This window comes from Sander lucioperca, chromosome 3 (assembly GCF_008315115.2).
Source record: "Sander lucioperca isolate FBNREF2018 chromosome 3, SLUC_FBN_1.2, whole genome shotgun sequence".
Lineage (NCBI taxonomy): Eukaryota > Metazoa > Chordata > Actinopteri > Perciformes > Percidae > Sander > Sander lucioperca.
This window is the reverse complement of record NC_050175.1, coordinates 19,243,926-19,265,632: the sequence shown is the minus strand read 5'-3', so window position 1 is coordinate 19,265,632 and position 21,707 is coordinate 19,243,926. Positions and strand designations below refer to the sequence as shown.

General features: G+C 39.0%; 2 protein-coding genes across 2 annotated transcripts in view; both read right to left on the bottom strand.

The window, feature by feature from the left end:
* Positions 1-4,302, bottom strand: part of irf8 (interferon regulatory factor 8) — a 5,205-nt gene extending 903 nt beyond the window's left edge. The window contains exons 1-9 of the mRNA XM_031314400.2: positions 4,144-4,302; positions 3,779-3,989; positions 3,114-3,297; positions 2,326-2,426; positions 2,002-2,059; positions 1,516-1,563; positions 908-1,297; positions 620-735; positions 1-436 (exon numbers count right to left, since the gene is read on the bottom strand). The exon at positions 1-436 is cut by the window's left edge and continues 903 nt beyond it. Coding sequence (XP_031170260.1) covers positions 239-436; positions 620-735; positions 908-1,297; positions 1,516-1,563; positions 2,002-2,059; positions 2,326-2,426; positions 3,114-3,297; positions 3,779-3,949 — 1,266 coding nt within the window. The 5' untranslated portion in view covers positions 3,950-3,989; positions 4,144-4,302 and the 3' untranslated portion in view covers positions 1-238. The remainder of the gene's footprint in view (positions 437-619; positions 736-907; positions 1,298-1,515; positions 1,564-2,001; positions 2,060-2,325; positions 2,427-3,113; positions 3,298-3,778; positions 3,990-4,143) is intronic.
* Positions 4,303-6,273: 1,971 nt separating this feature from the next.
* dusp22a (dual specificity phosphatase 22a) lies at positions 6,274-21,447 on the bottom strand. The gene is made up of 7 exons (XM_031314303.2): positions 21,056-21,447; positions 19,095-19,128; positions 18,278-18,360; positions 17,282-17,331; positions 13,043-13,117; positions 12,651-12,822; positions 6,274-7,731 (listed from the first exon to the last, which is right to left on the bottom strand). The coding sequence occupies exons 1-7, from the start codon at positions 21,074-21,076 to the stop codon at positions 7,552-7,554; spliced, it is 615 nt and encodes a 204-aa protein (XP_031170163.1). The 5' UTR covers positions 21,077-21,447; the 3' UTR covers positions 6,274-7,551.
* Between the last annotated feature and the right edge of the window lie 260 nt (positions 21,448-21,707).

Below are 21,707 nucleotides of genomic sequence, written 5' to 3'. Positions count from 1 at the left end.
TTAATATTGAGCTGCAGCTTAAAAGTCTTACTATAAGAGATCTGCTCCTCCTTACATTTATGTCTCCACTGTGATTGGTATACATTTAATAAAAAGTCTAAAATAACTATGATACTGGCGTTTACCCAAATTCACCTTGTCAGTCTATGTCAGGGAAATAAGGATTGTCCCTAATACGTTGTACATTGAGTCTGGTACATGTTGTAGAGCTCCAGGCAGGTGTGTTGCTGCTCACAGTTCAGGCAGTGATGGACATGTTGTCTCTGTAGCAGGCTGGCCTCTGGGGGCCGCTGTAGCTGCACAAGTCCTGGTAGATGCGGGCCATCTGATCACTGGCCAGATTATCAGACATCTCCAGGTTTGGGTTGTTGCAGTAGGGCTGGGAGCGCCGCATGTTCACTGCCTCCAGCAGGTGCTGGCAGTTCACCACAGTTATCTGCCATTTGGGAGAGGATACAGAAAGATGTGTTTTTATTGTCAACAGCACTTGCAGCAATTAGTCTTTTTCTGTCCTGTGAAGGTGTCAAGACTTCATTTTCTAGGTTAAAAAAAAAGATTTATTTTTTTTTCTTGCTCAATCAGTAAACTTTTTGAATGGCCCACACTTGATTGGTCTTACCTGCACAATGATCAGTTTGCTCTTGGCATTGCTGAGATCATGGAGCTCTTCTCCGAAACACAGAGTCACTGTCGGATCAGGAGCAGGAAACTGACCCTCCTGGTACAGCTGTAGAGCTGGAACATACAAAGCACGTGAACAGCTGTTTAGACAATCTTTGCAAGTTATCAATCCTAGGATGTTGCTTGCTTTAAGCATCAAAAAGAAATGTATGTGTTTTGCATTGATTTTGACTCTTCTGAGCTTTCAAAATAACTGAATAGAGACTGAAAATACATAGAGGCTCACCTTGGAGAAACTTTCCTGTGTCAAAAATCTTGACTACAGCATCTCTCTCAAGTTTACAAGGCATGGGGCTGTATTGTGAGCCCACCTCTCCCAGCCCACTCCAGAAGACACGGCTCTGGCACAGCCTTTTGATGAAGATGCCCTCTTGGTTGGCACGGACCAGTACACCTCTCTCCAGGTGGCCCAGGAGCTTGCGTGTGACATGGCGCTGGCGGTCGTACTCAATGTGCTCAGCCGGAGGAAAATGAACACTCTGCATGCTGTCTGAACTGTATAGGGCGCCACGGCCCAGGTGCTGTGGGGCGATCCGGCAGCCTTCAGGATGAGTAACCGGTGTGGTGTGCATCAACTTTCCTCCATAGTAGAAACTGATCATCATCTGGGAGAAAGCTGGAGAAGAGAACATTTGTTGAGCTTTGTAAATGAAAAAGAATGGCAAGTATCACAGAAATAATGATGTCATTATTTCTGTGATACTTGCCATTCTTTTTCATTCAATGCATATAGCCTGCATGTTATAATCAATTTGTGTTATTATCACTGTTGATGCTTAACTAATGATCTGATGTGATTGTGACGCTTTCATGAATAATAACATAACTGAATACCTGAGCTGAGATTGCCTGATGGCAAAGGGTCCTGATGCAAGGGGAAAGCTGTGAAATACAGGAGGAAGAGATGAGTTAAGGTCCTTATTACCACAGTGGACATGACCACACTGTCATGTCATTATTTTGCTGCATCATCAGAAATACCATTTCTCTAGCACGATCTCAAAAAGAAATAATCCTCTTAGTCAGCAAAGTTCAACAGGATGTTAGTCAATTCTTCCATTGCAGAATTCAACAGACAAGCAAATACCCTCTATTTAGAACCCACAATCACAGGGACATGTCAATGAGCTTTCCACTGTGGTTATTTTCAAAGACATTAAAGCTCATACCTCTCAAAGACGGAACAGTCTTACTTGAGAAGTGTGAAAAAAGGCAGAGGTACGCCTGGACAGGCTTCTAGCCACAACACTGACTGAACAGCTTCATTTAGTCCGAGGAGTATGTGTTGTATTGCAAACTGGGTCGAAAAGGTTGTCTTACCGTTGATGCTGCCCGGTGACCAATACTCTGGACTGGCCTGGATACTACAGCCTTCCTCCTGCAAAAAGACAACAATGTCATAAGCTGCTGACAACAAAGCACCTTTGTACACTTCACACAGTCATGTAGAGCAAGTGGGAGCGTGGGCATGCTCGGTGCAACAAGTGTTGGAGGAGACAGCACAGTGTGGTAATCAGAAAAAATGTGACACAAAAGCTGCGTGGCAATAAAGGCAAAGTGCATCTTGCAACAGATGGTGAGAGGGGAGAGAAAGAGCTAAGGAATATGGTTTAATAAATGGAATTAAGTGAGAGGTATTCTCACCTCTTTAATGAGCTCCTCTATCTCTGCAGGGCTACAGTCCATTTCAGTGATATCACCAGAGCTGGTGGTAGTTGCCATGACCATCACTGCGACTTTGCCATCTGTAGGTGAAAGAAGAATACATTGTTCATGGTACAAACATGCAACTTCTTTTTTTTGATTGCTAATAACTGCATGGAGGAATTTTATCCCGCAACATGCATTGCACTGGAAATTCAAATGATAGCATTACGCAAAATATCTGTTAAAGCAGGGATCTTCAACAGGACCCTTAGGGGGTCCTTAGAGTCAATGCAGGGGGGCCTCCAAATATTTGTTAATTTTTTAAGTTTTTTCAAAAATTAAAAAGTCTTAACATGAATCTAACATATGATTAGCAAATATAATATATCCATACTGCTTACTGGCCTGGAGGTAAGATAGTCACTAAGGCCATCCACCGAGTAGATATAGATTTGCATAGAAGATAGATTCATCCTAAGGATTCACTGTGCCACATGTATGTTTAACATTAAAACATGATTTATAAAATCATGGCAACAATATTAAGCTATTTTAATAACTTAGTATTCTATGCAAAAAAGATATGTATAGAGGTTTTAGGCTACCCTACATGTTATTGTAGGCCCAGTTTAATATGCAATTCATTTTATACAATATATGTAGTAGGGGGTCCCTGCTCGGTCTCAGTTTCAGTTAAGGTGTCCTTGGCTTAAAAAACGTTGAAGACCCCTGTGTTAAAGGATATCAATGCTGGCTTTCATGACATTAATTGTTCAAAAACTTACGCTTCTGCTCTTCCTCTGGTACAATGCGATAGACTTTATAGGGCTCAGAGATGTCCAGCTGCGACCTTTCTGTCACCTCCTCAAAGTCGGGGCTTTTATTCAGGGCACATCGGAGTCTGGTCTTCCATGTTGCAGGCTCAGCCTTGTCCCCCTCCTTAAACTTGCCTTTAAACACAGCCCAGGCCTGTGGAGGGAAAACCACATATTAAAGATGGTATTGTATTGGAGTAAAGTTGGATGCTTCAAGACGAAATGTGAAAATGATCCTTTATTTTTCAACTTTTAGAAAGAAAGAAAAAAAGAAATCGAAATCTGATTTACAATAGTGACAATAATTGGCAATTGTTGGCAATTGTTGGCAATTTAACATTTACAATTTTAGTGTGAAAATCGCACTGATGCTAGGCTATAGCTTTATTACTATTTAAAAATGAGAAAAAAAAATTAAAGTTGGTTAAATTTAATTAAAGTTAAGTTTCATATGCTATAAACAAATAATAACAATGACATTTAAAGGTCTAAATGATCATTTCCATTCGGCCACAAAAGAACTAGACTTGAAAAAGCGCTTAACAGATCCATCAAGATTTAGTAGCCTGTCAAGTTTAGTGCCAATACTCCATCTAGTAATCTGACCATGGGGCTACACGAGAGTGCTGTCAAACCTTAAAAATGGATGCGTCTACTTCTTGGTTGTAATCCTGTTTCCCTGCGTGTTTCCATGGAATTCGGAACATAGTGCGGCTGTCATCCTCCCACTGCAGTCCAGAGTACTGCCCGCTCTGGATCTGCTCCACCAGCCACTGCTTCAGTCTCCGACCTCCCGGGTTTGACATCCCGATGTAGAAAAGTTGTTTTTGGATTGTTCCCTTGTACCTAAATTAGGATTTCATTAATGATATAATGTAAAATATACTTTTTATTTACGTTTGTCTAAGATAGTATTAAAATATATATTTAATCAAACCGTATACATTGTGTTCTAAAGCTTTCGCCCTTTAGGGTAGAAATCAAAAGTAAAAGCACTTACAGTTTAACAAGCGGTTGAGCTCTTTGCCCTGCTTGGGATATCCTGCGATGTTGATAGATAGCTCACTGTCAACTTTAATCAAGTGAGTTCTCCCTGACATATGCCTATGGACTTTATTGTGCTCCGTGTCATGAATGAAAAAGCTGGGAGATGATTTGACGACGCTGACCAATGAGTGCGTTTGAAGCTTCAGTATGCCGGCCCATTCCGGAAGTGTTTTTCTCTTAACTGCGGGCATTTACAAGAAATGGCCTGACACAAGCGATGGTTGTAAATTTGCTGCCCACGCTCAAAGCTACGCTGAATAAACCCGGAGAGTCACAAGTTACCTTGAGCTGTGGGGGATTTCTGCGCTCCAGACAAAGGTAGCCTAATACGTCCCTCAAACGCCCACTCAGTACTGATGAGAAACCTCAAAAGGTTCTCGAGCAGTACAGTAGCCTACTATTTGTATGATGGTGAAGTAGGTTGATTACACAAGCCCTTTGGAAGATATCTTTTCCTAATAATAATAGTAATAATAATAATAACTATAACTGTAATATAAACTATGATGGTGGGAGGATAAGTAGGAAAGCTTGATAGGCTGAATAATATCTGTTTTTAGGATCAAAAGGATTTCACAGTGGGCTAAGTAATAAAGCCACGTTATATTTCTATACACCATCTTCATGGTTATCTAATAAAGGCTCATGGGCCAAATGTCATCAATGCTGAAACACATTTTTCACTATTTTCTGACATTAAACCAAATGATTAACCCGTTAATTAAGAAAATAATCAGCAGATTAATTGAAAACTGTAAACTTCAACTTATTTTATCATTTGTCAAAAAAGGCCTGGAAACAAGACTCATTCATCTCAATTAAATTAGCTTATATAATATTTATTATATTAACTTGTTCATTATGAAATGATAATTAAACTAAGTAAACCAAACAGATGAAAGCATCTTCATTGTTTCAATGGCATTTCCTTCCAGTAGCCTATTAACCTTTGCTAAATTCACAGTAAGTCTGAATGTATGCTTTCTGCTTTTCTTTCTTGGAAGATTTTATGATAGCATGTTGATGCTCTTCAGAAAGTGAAAACCTTGAGGAAGCATTTCTGATAAGTTTCAGTAGTCTTGATGTGTATCTTTACACATCACAGGGCAAAAAAACCCACAGGACTAAGTTGGAATCATCATCATGTGGGACATGTTTGAAGTATGAAAACATATGAATTGTTATATTGATTTATTGATTTGGCTTACCGTATAATGCTTTTTATGTGAATATTGTTACTTGTGATTAAGAGCTATTTAAATAGTAATCTTTCCCTAACACACAACTGGTGAGCGATATAATCTGCCAACTGTAACTTTAAATTAAAATTCTCAGGTAATCTATATTTTTCATTAAATACTGTTTTAACTTCACTCATACAGTTTAATCCCTAATTTCTCATATACTGGTTTGTTGTCATGTCTCAGGGGTAACACCTCTAACTTTTTACAATTAAAAAACATTGAAATCACAGTGTGTAAGCATTTAGTTTTGAATCCTTGATGGTTATTGTCTGGTAGTAAAATATGTACCATACTGTATATTTTCATGAAGCTGCACAACAAGCTGTTATATAAAGCAGCATTAGCAGGTGATCTGCTGAGTAAAACCCAGAAACCTCTCAAATCTTGAACGCAGACTGAAATTTAAGAAAAGCTATTCTCTGTTTTACTAGTGCGGTTATCAAGCTGCCTCATGAGACGAGCAGCTTATCTAGAGGTGAGCTGTGCACTACAATACTAACCACATTTATAGTAATTTCTTTTATTTACACAGTGTTGATAGTACAGATTTATTAGCATTACCGTAGTTTTTTGTCATTCACTGCATTTTATTATAAAACACAAACAAAAAACACCATAAATACACAATTAAAACAATTAACTGTACCCATGAATCTCTAACACACATTATGTATAAATCAGCTTTGTCACAATAAAAAGATAAATCAGAGCATCAGGAAATAAAATCAGGAAGACAGCAGAAATCCTTCATATGTAGTAATAGCTTTACTCCCAATTCAACCTGCAATGTATAACTTAAACGAACATTTTACCCATTTTAAAACTTATTCCATATATTATTCCCCTGGCTTATCTTATCTGGACAAACTACAGAGGGTTTGTCTGTTGTACTTTTGTTTTGTTCTCTCAGCCTGATAAGAGAGATAACTCAGCAACAGGTTTGTTGGCTAGGACAGAGTTGTGGGAACTGACAGAACCAACTCACAGCTTTTCCTTCACTGCTACCCACCCTTAAGGAATTGACATTAAGTCATTAAGTTCCACTGTTGGTGCTAGATTGGTACTTTGTACATATAGTGTGTCGACAACTTGAAATCTTCTTCAAATATGAAACAAAAAGTACCAACTCGAATGAGAGAAGAGTATCCAACTGGGTGTAAACAAATGCCGTTTACTACACGGGCAGTGATGTGCTACAGTAATATATTCATTGTTGTTATAACATATGTAAGTGGCTAGCGTATTTGCTGGTACATGCAATGTTGATAGTGTTTACACATTTGACAGTCAAGCAGTGGCGTTTGATTTCAGTAGGATGTACATAACACATTTTATGCGGTCAGCCTGGCAAGCATGCCAACTTCCCCAGCTGCAGTGTTGATCGAGTATACCATTAATAATAATAATAATAATAATAATAATAATAATAACAATTTATATTTTTATTGATCCCCAGTGGGTAAATTACAATTACAATTTACACTCCGTTTATTAGAACACACTACACACAGGCCTGAAATACACATACATTAAGAGCCTGGACAGGACTTTAAAATGGTACGTGTCAGAATAACTGCTCAGATTAATTGGCATCAAATTGGTTGTAGATTTGTGGATTTCATTGTCCACCAGCACAGACTAGACATGCACATAATTAGAGACAAAATGTTCCTTTAAGACTGCATTAAATCAGTCACTTCTTTAAGGCTACCGAGATGAATGTTGCAGGTGTAAAGTGTCCACATGGAAGTGTTGTTTATTCATCATGGCTAAGGTGCTGAGGTGTTTAGAGTAAGGCTTCTGTGAGCACCAATACCCCAGTTGTGGCTGTACTCAGTTAAGGGAGCAAAGAAGGTACTGGTTGTGGGTTAGAGTCTGTAGCCCAATTCTAAATCAACCTCCATTGATTAGAAATTATTAGACAGATGCAAATTAAGTATGAAAGATATGCCTGGCTTTTAAGGGTGGATTTATTTCATCCTATGATTTCAGAGTTGTACAAAGGCCTTAAAGTTGAATACAACTTGGAGCTGATTTGGAATTGGGTACAGAATAATAGCTACTTTCAGTTACAGACAGCCATGGGCATGGCTATAGCATGATCAGAGGCCTGTGTTTCAGCTGCTGCCTTCATCACGGTCAGACGGCAGAGAACAGACACCTTGATTTATCCAGCGCTGGTCTGCTCCTCTCCTCTGGCTCTGCTGTTGCTCTGTGAACTGGCTCAGCAGGGCACACACCTGCTCCTGGTCATTAAATGGACAGGGACGGAAACTGGACCGCAACCATGCTCGGTACTGGGGACAAGAGGACAGACAAATAACGTAACTAAGTAAATGTCATTGTGTTAAGATCAAATTACAATACGATGTTTAATACCTTAATGACTATACATTTTATGTATATGCATATATGTAGTGGCATTGACAGACAAATTCAATTTAGTTTTTTTCCCAAGCTATAAATCTACACACACACAACAAAAAGATACCTTTGAAATGTGGTACCTTATACAGAGTGTATTGTCTTTAAACAATAAGTCCAATCTAAAATGTACATATACTATGTATCCTGTACTTTCATAAGTCTTGAATCAACCTGGTCACATTGGATCAGAGTTTTCTTGTTTTCTGAATCAGTTTAGTTTTTATAAAGAAAGATCCAAAAATACCACCGTGAGTGCAAAGTTGATTTCATAGTTTGAACTGAATTTTTGACAATATAAAATGTACATCATTAAATTATAATCCATGTATTCAGTTTCTTAGCAGGAATAGAATAAATAGAAAACATGGCCTGCAAGGGAACTTGACAGATGATAGGAGAGGGCAGGACAGACAGTTTTGGATGAGACAGTTGGCTCTCTGCAGACGTTCCTGCTCACACAGTCACCTGGAAAATCAGTCCAAAAGCCTCAATACGGTGAACCAAATGCTAAAAATCTATTTTCTGACATGTGAAGCTACTCCATGTGGACTCTAAATTCCAAATCCGAGACATATTCATGTTGACATGTATTTTTATTTTAAGGTGGAGAAAAATTTAGATGGCTTCAGTTGTAGAGCACAAAATGAGAGGGTTTGGGGTGATAACTCCTTCCATGAAACTGACTAAAGTGCCATTTTGCCTCTTCAGTTAATCTGTTAAGGTTCCCACAAATGTATTGGTCCCTTGGTCAGGTCACAGAAAAGTGTGAAGATCAATTGCAACTGGTGAGCTGATGGTAGTAGACAGTAAATGCTTTTTGGAGATACAATAGCAGCATCATTTGTGTGTAAAGGTAGTTATTCATGAATATTATTTTGCTATTTATTGTCAGTAGAATGCAGACTGAGATTGTATTACATACTGCAGTCTTCCTTTCCAGTAAATAATTTCAATGTTTAATGACAGCAACTGAAAAAACAGCGAGAAATTGCAATTTCTCAAATTATGTCCAGGGATTTCGTGCAATACTTTATTCTTTATGAAATACAGTGAAGTGAAAGTCACTCTGAATGTGATACATTCATCTTCCTAAAATTAGTATTCTCACACTTAACCAAAAGAGTACAGCACCACTGACTCATAACATCAACACATGAATAATCAAAAGCACAGTATAATAAAGATCAGAGGACTGATACCAGGTGTAAGATTCTACTGTCAATCTGTCATCTTGAAAAGGAAAATGAATCTTGGTAGAAGCTGCACGGTTCTTTCAAATCTTCCACATCAGAATACTTTGATACTTGGGTTTGATGTCAGATGTATCAAAATCAAAAGAGGGTGGCATTACAATCAGGTAATGCTCCCAAAAAGTGGAATTTGTTCTGTTAGAGCTCAAGTCAAAAACTTGAAGTCAAGACAAAAGGTGGATTTAAGGCAGATAGTTAACTGTGGGAAGGCTCAGGTTCATACATGAATTGTTTCAGAACAATGACACTTCTTGATTCTTTTAACAGAATAAAAACAACTAAACATGTATAGTACAATGCAAAGAACTTAAAGGAGACCTATTATGCTTTTCTGTATTTTCTGTCATATCTATAATGTTACAATGTGGGATGGATATATTAAACATGGCCAAAGCTTCAAATAGTCAGGTAAACGTATTTAAAAGAAATACTTGTGAGCCAAAACCTCAGATTTCACACTGTTCTGAACGCTCTGGTTTCAACAGCTTTTTTCTACTCTCGGCACAGTATGAGGTCATACGAGCCAATTTTGTACATATGGTCATCTGCTCCAGAAAGACATGCTACTAGTGTTTACATTACATACACTGCTATATGTAGCTACATGCTAACGCCAGGGAAACTTGTAATCTTGGCTGCCCATGTTGTTAATTTCTTTTAGAAGCCTGTGTGTTTTTTTATGGTATAAAGTCCCACTATATACTCTGTTGCAGACTCAGTCACTCTCCGGCTGCAACGGACTGTACAGAGTCAGCGACAGCAGAGCACGGTAGATGCTAGATCGCACCCGATACACAAGCATACTGCGCAGGGCTTCAACACCAGTCAACAGATGTTACTGCAGTGTTCATATTTAACATACACTCTTGGTTGCCGATGTTATTAATAATTTTTTCCCAATTTCGTATCACATTCATTCGATTGTGTAGTTTTTGGTTTAGAAGCCTTTATTGGTGATTTCTCATGGTAGAGTATAGTGCAGCTATACTCTGTTATAGTTAGTCCTCAGCTACACCAACAGACAGGAAGTGTTGACGTGGACACCATGGATGTAGTATAAGACCTGGATACAGCGTTCAAGGCAGAGCCCCGTTCATTCCTATGAGAGTTGCTCAGTGGCGCATGAAGCCATCACGTTGCCAAAAATGACCCGGATGATCAGCACTGCTTCTGCAATCGGCGGCCCATAGCGAAGGCGCACTATAGACCTCCGCTGGCCGAGTGAGGATTAAATGATTTATTCGTGCGGCTCTTCTAGACTTTCCAAATGTTATCAGACCGAATGGATCAAATTCTGATAGGAAAACAAGTTAGTTTGCAGGGGTTGTGACGCTCAAAAAAATGTATCCACTAATTTACAGACGTTTCTTTCGCCATGTAAGTCTATGGGAAAAAGTCTTTTTGGGCCATAGGGCATCACGTGACGGGCCGGGAGTTGCAATTCCACTGTTTGGCCACTATGTTCAGTTTGCTTCAAAGCCTGGCGCACTTCCTGAGGTCCAGGTTGATCTAGCATCTAATGCAGAGCACAGATGCGGAGACTCTGGAGATCTGGAAACGCTGACCAATCAGACAGTGGGAGAAAACAGGTGCAGCAAGTGTTTTTGGAACATTAAAGTATGTAAACCTGTTCTAGTAGAAACACAAAATACAAGTAGGAACCTGAAAAAAGTTAATAATAGGTCTCCTTTAAGCAGCAAAAATAAGATGGTCTTTATCAGTCTTTTAGCTCTCTATAAATGGGATTCTCTGGCCTTCTTGCCCAATTTAGGTAATTTTGGGAGCCTGATTTTACACCCTACTCTGGACTATTACAGTATGTTTATGGACTTCAAAGCTGAAAGTTTCTTCTTTCACTAAATTAGCAGAAGACAGTTATAGGATGTGCACTTCAGTGTATTGTTATACATGTCTTGTTACTGTGATGCGGTGGCAGTGAATGTTGTTACAGCTGCATTAGTGACTACATTGTTGTCCTGAGGATTCCTCACTTTCTATCTGAGGCAGATGTGGGAAAAGCACAACTACAGAAATCCCATTTCCCCTTAAATCCTCGAAATCAGTGCAAGAATTACAAACAATGAGCATTTTTTTCAGTCATGTTATGTTGCAAGATGCTGACAGTAATACTAAACACGTGATGAGCAGTACCAAGCTAATGCAATCCCAGCAAACCCCCTGCAGTTCCCCTTCTCTACTCAAAGGCTGGGCCAGTGCCACTGTAATGGGATCACACACTAGGTGCCTTCTGCAAAATGTTAAAAGGCTGTGAACAGCTACCTACAGTGTGTTTACATATAACACATCCTGCCAATAGTAAAATGCTGTGGCAACTATGGTTAAAAATAAAATACAATTAGAAATGTACTCACTCACTAAAATGTTAATATGATTAATACTTGAAAACAGCATCTTAGTCCTCTAATGACTCAAAGACATGTCTACAAAGGCTTGAACCAGCATTTTACATTGTTCGACATTTCTCTGTATTAACAAAATGGTCAAAACTAGATTGGACAGATTAGATTGGACATGAAACCAGAAAGTTTAAAATGATATTTCCTATAAGTGGTGATATTCTTCAAAGTGAAAGCAGACAACTATGAGCATTATAGGGCAGGTCTTTGTCTCCAGGAGTACAGGCTCTTGGATTATGTATCCTAAAAGGCTCCTCAAGAAGTCCACTGTAAAGATCCCCACAAAGTGGTGGGGGTTGAAGCGCCCCCAAAAATCCCTCATATCAGACAGGTAAGAAGTCACAGTTTGCATTTGACGACAATGCCCCTTAATAAACAACGGAGGAGGATTAGGACCACTTGCTCTGAGTTTGGATGTTAACAATTAAAAATAAGAATGAATGACATTAAATGCATAATATGAACCTAACACAAATTAAGTTTCACAAATCTGTGTTATATTTTACTGATTGAAAAACTGATTGACAAAAAAAAAAAAAAAGACTGTGTGAGACTGACAAATATTTTAGTGATTTTTGAGCGATTTCAAACAGCAAGATGAGCATATTTGTGTATTTGATGCATTGGGCTGCTGTTTAGTCTCTGGCTGTAGCTGAGTATCTCAGCTATGCCGGATTGACTGTAAAACAAATCATGGCTGTTTATTGGTCTTTACAAGGATAACAAATGTAAAAAAAATTACACAGAAATAAACACAAATGAGAGGTATATCATGTTCCATGACAACAAGAGAGCCACAATTAACAGTTTATATGTTAACCACAGACTTTATGTGCAGTGTTATGGTTGTATGCATCATATCCTGTGAGTTCCTGTGCAAGTGGCATTGAATTACGACAGCACATAACACACAAAGAAATTTACAGAATGCCAATATATCGTAGAGCTACTGCTAGAAAAATGCCAGTGAGAAAAACATGAAATTTGTAAATTTTTAAAACATGAACATTAGAACTTTGACTTTAGGCTGCATCACTGCAAACTGTAAAGGGGGGCTGGGTGCCTTTTGTAGGTATTGTTTGTGTGCATTCGTCATGTCTGTGTGTTCTTTCATGCGTTTACCTCTGAGACTTGTGTCGTCTGGTACTCCTGCAGCTGCTGCTGGAAGCCATAGTTGGGGCCGACAAAGGAGCGAACAGCCTTGACTGCAGACAGACATTCATCCCAGCTGTAGTGGGTGACAGTCATCAGGTAGGCCACCACCATGGTAGTGCTGCGGGAGACACCTGCAAGGCTGCAGCAAAGCAAAGCACACAGCTTGATCATTGTCATAAAGCAACTGCATGTTTAACACCTTATTTCTTACAGGTCAATAACAGCTACTGGACAGGCTTGGTTTTTGGTTCTATCCGTTGATGCATACTACAAGCCTACATCCAAAGTGAACATGACATGTCTTGACAACCCCAGATGCCAAGAATGAGCTGGTTACAGATTTAGACATAGAAACCTACCAGTGAACAAGACAAGATCCACCATTCAGGCGACACTCATGGATGAAGCTGATGCACTCTTTAAAATGCTGTAATCTGAAAAGGAAAAACAAACAAACCAAGAAACTGATAAATAGCATAAATAACATTTTCTGTGGTTTGCAGTACACAATATAGAAGCTAATGTTTCAAAATAAAAAATAACAGTGATTTTGCTCCTCAAACCAGAAACTAGCTTATTTTTGCTAAGGTGGAAGAGTTGTAAAGCTAACAATAGATGACACATATAGTATAGGATATGAGAAAGGACACCTTGAACTGAAACTCCTTTCTCGAGGCCCGAACTTCGTGTTTCAAATAGGTTGCTGAAACTTAGCATGATATTGTTCTGATTTTGACTGCATAATCTGCAGGTTACTCTCAAATATAATGAGAAGTCCCAGAATTGGACAGGTAGTTTTTATAGAGTTGTGTTAGTTCTGAGAATGCAGAGAACTAGTAATTTATCTTTCAACTACTCCAACTTGTCATGTGAGAAAAAAGCTAAGGGCAGCTCATACAGAGAGTCTGTGGTAGACCAGAGCACAGACAGTATAGGGACAGACAAGGGAAGTAACTCTCCTTGTTTTTGTCTATGTGCAAAATGACATCAGGTTCCAGAATTCATTCATTCTGTGTCTACAAATGATCAAGTGAATTAAAAAGACAGCAAATAACCTGCCTTATGGTGGACCGAACATGTTTACATGTTTCTGCCCTCCAAACTAAAGAGATAATACTCATACTGAGGTCGTGTCAGACCAATGTAAGACTGTGTAAGACTCTTCGCAAATATGCAAGCCTATTAAGAGCTGAGAAATACTAAGAACACAATACAAAATTATAGTGTACCTTGACCCCAAAAACACAAATCGAAAAATGGTTAATTGTTGTATAAGGTCACAGAAATCCTCAGAATGTGAGTCGCTGATATAAAAATGAACACAAAGCAGCAAGATGTGGTGCAACTGCTCCTCAAATATCCTACTTGTTCACTGTCAGGAAACACTGATGGTGTTTTGCATAATCAAGAAGTGCATGGCTGATAATGCCGTCTCCTGAGGAGCAGATGCTGGTTACTCAATAGCAGACAGAATAACAGACTGGGGCTAAAATAGATTGACTGCTACTTTTCTTTTTTCCTCCTTGCGGAGATCCAAACTCCTTTTAAAGATGTCTCCTCAGCACTTTGTTCTGTCTTCCTAGCACAGAGGTTTCCGGCCGTCTTGTTTAATATGCAGAAAATTACCGTGTGACAAATATTTGAGGTTTTAACCAGTTGAATCTAGAGAATACTGAAACAAACTGTTGAGCTACTGTACATTCAATATGCAAAAATAGCTTGTGCAATTTTATGCTATTGTGAATTTCTATATAATTACATTGGTACGTGTGAGATCATTTTTTGTTGTCATGTTTTAAAACAAAAACAAATTCTACCATCTTAGTTATAAACAAAGTACACCATGGTGGACACGCAAACTCCTAGCATAAATGCACATCTCATTTTGTAAATGTTTGATGCAAATGAGTTAACACCTTCATGGTCAGTGCACAATGTGCATTAAAACCATAGCAGGCTTGTCATGAGAGTGTGGACAAAGAAGGGGAATACCTGGCCCTCCACAAGCAGGTATATATGCCTGTTAGCAACTATATAAAGTTACAACATTTAAGGCAATTCCAATAAAATATTTTGTGTTAATTAAGAGGATGACATCACCGCACCAAGTGTCAATTCTACAATAACCTTGACAACATCAACGGCAATGGTGACCAAGTTGGCCTTGATGTCTTAGCTAGTTGTTACTGACATTTAACATTTAACCCCCCCGTCAATCACTAAATGCCTGACGATCATAGAAATGGATGTTTCTGAGGCCCCGACCAAGATTTGTTATTTATCTTTTATATGGTAATTGATGCTGCGTATGGGGACAGTAACTGTGATTTAGGGCTATACAAATGAACCTTACTTCCTGAAATCCATCCCACAGTACAGACACAAGAGCTTTAAGAACGTTTTTAAGTTTTCAGACAGCTTCCCACTACAACAGTTGCTCCAAAAAATACTGAGCTTACGTGACAGACAGTCCCTGCTGTGGACCTTTAAACATGGGGTGCATCAGACCTGGCCACAGGGGCTCCCTGGCTGGTGGTGAGCAAGATGGTGCGTCAGTTGGCCTCACCACTCCCTTCAGTCAGACCAGTGATTGTGACAGAGGGGGTTTAATAAAGCCCTGGGTGGTCGAGGCCAACAGCCAGATGTCACACTAAGGTTTCCTTCCTCTGCTGCCTGAGGGAAGGACACTTGATTGCGACAGTGGAGGTCAGACACCTCCAACCCAACCCAATCAGCAACATGCAACCAAACACTAAACCTCAATTTTCATTAACTTGCGTTTTACCCAGCTTTATTTTTATTTGTATTTTTTTTTTTTACAAAGTAAAGCAACTAGAGTTACTCTTTAAACCCCATGCAACTTCAGTGACTGCAGCACTCAAAGTCACACTCTTTCTGGGAACCAACAGCGTTAACTCCCCCAAGCCAAGCCAAAAAACAACAACTTTTTGTCTGAGTCACATGTGAACTTTGCAATAACTTACATTCTAATTGTAGTCCTGTGCATTATATTTTTCAGGAAAATTTTAATGAATAGTTTTGAATTGAGAAACACTAATAGAGAATCTGATACCCCTTTGACACCAGTGAGTTCAGCCTGCATTCAACCAAGCAATGTGTCCCACCTTTTTCTACATTGTTGTGTCAGCAAGTTAATTATTCATCCTGCATCAAAATGTTCCCAACTTTTTCCTCGGCTTTCTCCCCATTTTAGTATAGCCAATTCCCTCATTGTACGGTCCTTGTGACTGCAGACTTCACTGTTGATGTGTAGAGAGCAATGTGCCTCCTCCAACACACATGGTGTCAGCAGGGAGCTGTAATGTAATGCAATGGGGATTTATGTAACCCCTTTCCAAGATCCCATCTCTGTCTGCCTGTGCAGGAACCCTGACCAACCAGTAAAGGCACCAGTGCAGCAACAAGTACATAATCCCTCACCAGTTTCAATACTAATTTTTAAGTGGGTCACAAGACATGAGACTGCTCTTTTGCATTGATGCTCAAACTGCAACCCGGGATTGGCACTTCTGGTTTGTGCCCTCAGCCCGTGTCAAGTGTTTAATCCAGAATTACTGCAGCTAGTTTTGCGTGAGGTCAAAAGACCCTACAAAGAAAGCCACATAAATGCAATGACTAATGCGTTGTGTTATTGGCCGCTGCAAGGGTGGAGGGACAGCTCATGCCTCTTTCAACACAGAGTCTGCTTACTGATGGACATTGACACATTGAACACAACCCACTCTATATTTCTATCTCTCTTTCTCACACACACACACACATACAAACACAGAAAATAAAATCTAGTGCTAAATCTTTAGGAACATTCCATAATTAATTTAATATTAAGCCGGGGCGGCTGTGGCTCAGTGGTAGAGCGGTTGCCTGCCAATTGGAAGGTTGATCCCTGGCCCTGCAGTCCCATGTCGAAGTGTCCTTGGGCAAGACACTAAACCCCGAGTTGCCCCCGATGCTGCGCATCGGAGTGTAAATGTGTGTAAATGTTTATCTGATGAGCAGGTGGCACCTTGTACGGCAGCCTCGGCCACAGTGTGTGAATGGTGAATGGTTCCTGTACTATGTAAAAGCGCTTTGAGTAGTCGTTAAGACTAGAAAAGCGCTAAATAAATACAGTCCATTTACATTTAATATCACAGGGTCTACTTTATTTCATATATCTACAAGCCATGAGATGAACAGAACTGATAAATGATTTAAATAAACTAAGAGCTACTGGTCACTCTGCCCTCTACTGTACTGCTTCAATGTAGGCACTTGGAGTGTAAATTAAACAAGCCATTGACAGTAGTAAATGTCTAAAAACTACTAGTAGTCGTGCAATTGAAAAAAACTGTCAAAATTATTCATATATTTGTAACGGTTTGCATTGGGCCGTCACACCCTGGGACCACAATCTGCAGGGTAACAGTGTTGAAATAATACTGTGTGACTCATCAGCCCTTCAGAAATTCACATGGACATTTCGTATTACATTTAAAATCTGAGGTATAAACGTGCAAATGTGTGTGTGTGTGTGTGTGTGTGTGTGTGTGTGTGTGTGTGTGTGTGTGTGTGTGTGTGTGTCTATGTTTACTCACAGGTTCTGGCTGGAAGCATCAGCTGCATGAATACAAAGGTATGTCATGTCCTGTAAAACATAAAAACTCTATAACAACTGGAAAAAAAAATTCTAGAATATAGGCCACGCAATACATCTGGATGTAATCTGTAAATCTTAATTGAATAAATAAATTCATATTAAGGGCTCAAACTATTATTATTTATAATAATAATTACTATTATTATAATAGTAATAACTTTATTGATATGTGCTTTACAAAGACACAACAAGAGTAATTACCGGATAAATAAAAATAGAACTGATACAGTGACAATGACAAGTGAGGTATGAATTACTAAAACACAATAAAAACAAGTAAAGTAAAACAGAAGAGACAATTCAGAAAAGTGCGTTTTGAGGAGAGATTTAAAAGAAGAATATGTAACAGACTTAAGGTGGATCTGTATTTTTCTAGTCACTCAATATAGTTCTTTACTATTAAAGCTTTCTGGGGCTTGCATTATCTAAATAAACATAAAGCTAATATAGCTCACTGTTCAAGACAAGCATAAGAAACTGACTGAATACTTGAATTTGTCTGTTACCTGGATGTGACATGCTGAACATTTTGTGGGCACAGTGGACAGCAAGGTCCTCTGTAATAAATCACTTTCCTCTGCTGCAAATATCAGTCTCAGAACATAGTGTTGAATAATACATTACCGTCCCTGAATTAAAAACCTTACATTTAAGTCATTGCCTGGCAATTACACCAGATTAGAGCGGCTAAAGAAACTTCACATGGTTTCAGAGATTATTAGCTCCTGTCTGTAAACACACACCACTCAGCATGTAAACTGCCCATCTCACTCACTCACTCTCTTTGCTTCTACCATAACTCATCACCACCCCCAGCTGGTTGACGGGACACATCACATTATTACTTGCACAGTCATACCAAAATCTCCATGTAAACTTTTCGCAGGAAGTACAAATAGTTGTTTAACCCATTTAACCTGGGTTTTCCACTAACCTCAAACACAGGTTTAGCATTGTTGTACACAGACAGGATATGGGTGATGCCATTCTTAGACAGACTTTCTCTGTTTTCTGCATCTGGGACAAAAAGAAAGAGCATAACTCACCAGAGTCATGTCACTGAATTTCACACCAACTAAACACACCAACAACTCTGACCAGTTAAATTGTAAACCACTGCAGAGGCAGGTCTGTGAGCTGTATACTATCCTGCAGTATCATTTGGTACAGTAAGGCCTGTGGTCACTTGTTCCTGTCACTTGAACTAATTTTAGCCATTATGTTTTTGCCATCGAGCAGCAGCTAAAGTTAGAAACCTGGTTGTTTCAGGCCAGGGAGGGACACACTGACTCTTGTGTTTTATGTGAAGCAGCACCTTCAAGCTTAATTGTCTTTTGTCAACAAGGTGTTTGCATCTCTTTACTCTGAAATATCTATGCTTGACAGAATAACTACTTTCAGCTACAACATCTGATGTTTGTTAGGTAAAACCTTCTTATACTGTATAAGGCACAGCACTTCAATAGAAAACCCTTCATAGTGAATATGGGCAATATGCATGGTTTTGGTCCATATTATTTGGGAGAATACTGTGTGTTGCATTAAAATGTCTATAAAACAAAGCACTATGTTTAATGGTAAAGCGTTGTGATATTCTACTGTATCAATCCTCCCACCACTTATTCCTTCATGCAATCATGGCCTATTATCTTGGCCTTCTGCCTTTGGTGTTGAAAGCCTGACCCAACCCAGCAATACTCTATGTATCAAATTTACAAACATCCAATTAGGTTACATCATGTTTGTCTTACCTCTTATATTCCCAAGGTAGAGACCATCGACAACCTGTGAAGCAGCAGTCACAGACATGTTGCATTCAGGTTAGCTATTCATTACAGTCCAGCTTTAAAATCTTCACTTGAAAAGGAACAAATGTCCCAGGTTGAGCCAGATTGAATTAAAGGCTTAAGGTTTAAGGCTTAAGGACCAAGTACCAGCAAATCATTCCCTACAGCCATACAAGGCCTGAAGCAACGATGCATGATTATCAGGACGAAGTGATGAGTGGCAAGCAGCCACTGAGTGTTGCTGTACTTTGCTAGGCCACTAGTAAACAGGTGTCTAAAGATAATTCAGGGCTGGATTTACACTAATAAAATGTATGACTAACTTAGCCTGCACATTGTTGTGGCAATATAGAATGGAAATACAGATGACCAATTTATCTGTTTATACAAAGTATTTTTAAGACGCAATTAAAATGTACTCGTCTTACTTTAGTGAGACCTGTTTCAAAGTGACATTTTGCTAAACAAGCACTGTTAAAATGTATTTTCACTTTCTATTAACTAACTAATATACTGGGCATCAATGTAATTTGCATGTTAGGAGTGAACTTTTTGCCATCATTTGAAAAGTAAATAGTTTTGTCACAGTAATCATAATTGCAACAAAGCAAACTTAAAATACAGAATAGCAATGTTGCAATAATCTATTGATTTGATCTTCAAAGCAAAGTTGCATCAACCCGTTGTCTGAGGCATAGGGGTCATTTACACTGGAGACTCAAGGGACATGTCGCCACAACTTTGTGAAATGGCTGCATTTGTCCCCATCACTTTTTAAAAGCAAATTTGTTAAATATGTTCTGAAAAATAGAACATAGAAACCACAGATATGTGGAATATGTTTTGAATGCGCAAACCAACTGAAACAAGTCCTGAATTTAGCATTTTCCTACATAAATAAAGACATTTCCAACATAAATCTGGCAACAACAAAAAAACTACAATATTAGAACGAAATCTGTGCTCTTGTCTGGATGACTGTTTCTTACTTACTGTGCAGTGAACGTTGTTAGTGATGTCCAAATGAAGCTTCTTGAACCATTGGTTGTAATAGTTGACCCCACTAGGTGGCACTCTTGGTTTTAAGAGAAGGGCTTAAGGGCAGTTCAGTGTGCTTTCAACCCTTTGTTGAACAGAGTACCATCTAGTGGGCTCAGAAAATAAAGAAAATGGTTCATGAAGCTTCATTTGGCTATCACTAGTTGTTGTGCCTTTTATGCTAAGTTGGCCTATTTTCGTATTTTGTATTGCCCTTTCACGCGCTATGCAATTTTTTCCCTGACCTGCCGTAATCATCTACTCTGACCTCATTCCAATCCCCCCATTTCATATAAAACAAATTTCATCTGAGCCCTTATGTCCCCACCACTTTTCAACACAAAATGAGGCCCTTGGTCAGAAGTCAGGGTCAGCCACAGCGGCCCTAGCTGGCACAAATTTAGTGACTTGCTTTTGGGCATATCAGAAGGATGGAAGCAGGAGAGTAAAACCAAGCCTTCCGGTTCAGGGCCAGTTTCCCAACCCATTGTACCACCCTGCTGTGTGGAGTATAAACATTTGCAACTATCATAACCAAATCGAATGAATTCATCACAAATTCATAAAACAATAAAACAAAATAGGCTAATTGAAACTAACTAACCAACCAACTTATGCTTTTAAATGTTGTTAGAACTCAACCCTGAGGTTTTAGCTGTTTACACAATATAGAAACATTCAAAAGGTGAACTATCTGCTGCACTTAAAGCTTCTGCACTTAATTACTAAAGTGCATTCTTTGTCATGGCACAGCTTGATTAAATTGATTGAATGATAACATTAGGGGAGGTATGCGCATCTACTAGCTACACTCTGTAGTGTAAGTTTTACCATAAACAGCCACTGACAACATAACACCTGAACTTCAAACAAAAATCAAAGCCTACCTTATTCATTCCATTGCCCATGATGACTATGAACCAGTCTGCGATGAGCTAACACTTTAATATGTAGATCTGCTGCTACGATATTTTAACATGGACTTTGGATCCAAAACGCGAGGTTGGACTGACTTTAAAGTCATACAACAGTGAAAACATTCGCTTAAGCCGCTATTATTGTTTTCTATTCAACAACATTATTAAGCTCCACTGCCGTGCCTAAAACAATGTTATTAATTCAGCCTTAACCACGTCTCAGCGCCAACAACAGTTCCGTCATGCTCATAATGCTGTATCGTCTTCCGGATTGTTTGGACGTGAAAAAATTTCAGCTGCGGGTTCATCCGGTAAGTGACATCAGAGCATGTTGCCGCAGCTGTCCCAAAACCCTTCACCCTCATAGATTGCTCATACATGTAAACCTTTACCATAGTCTGGGATTTAGATTTATACTTGTAAGGAATCATAAATCCCATAGCCTATATGACGTACCTATTTTGCAATACCCAATTGGAGACATTATGAAGATGGCGTATAGTTAATCCATAAAATGGGCAAAAACGAAATCGCTCATAATCTCCCCAAACTCATATACTTGTGGTTTTGAGTGCATGAAATATTGATCATCACAATAACAATTTGTCAATGACAAAGAACA

Coding starts and splice junctions, on each gene's coding strand:
- dusp22a (XM_031314303.2), bottom strand. CDS start 21,076: ATGGGCAATGGAATGAATAAG. Junction 18,361..19,094: donor CTACCTTGGGAATATAAGAG/GTAAGACAAACA, acceptor TTTTTGTCCCAG/ATGCAGAAAACAGAGAAAGT. Junction 7,732..12,650: donor AGACGACACAAGTCTCAGAG/GTAAACGCATGA, acceptor TCTTGTCCCCAG/TACCGAGCATGGTTGCGGTC.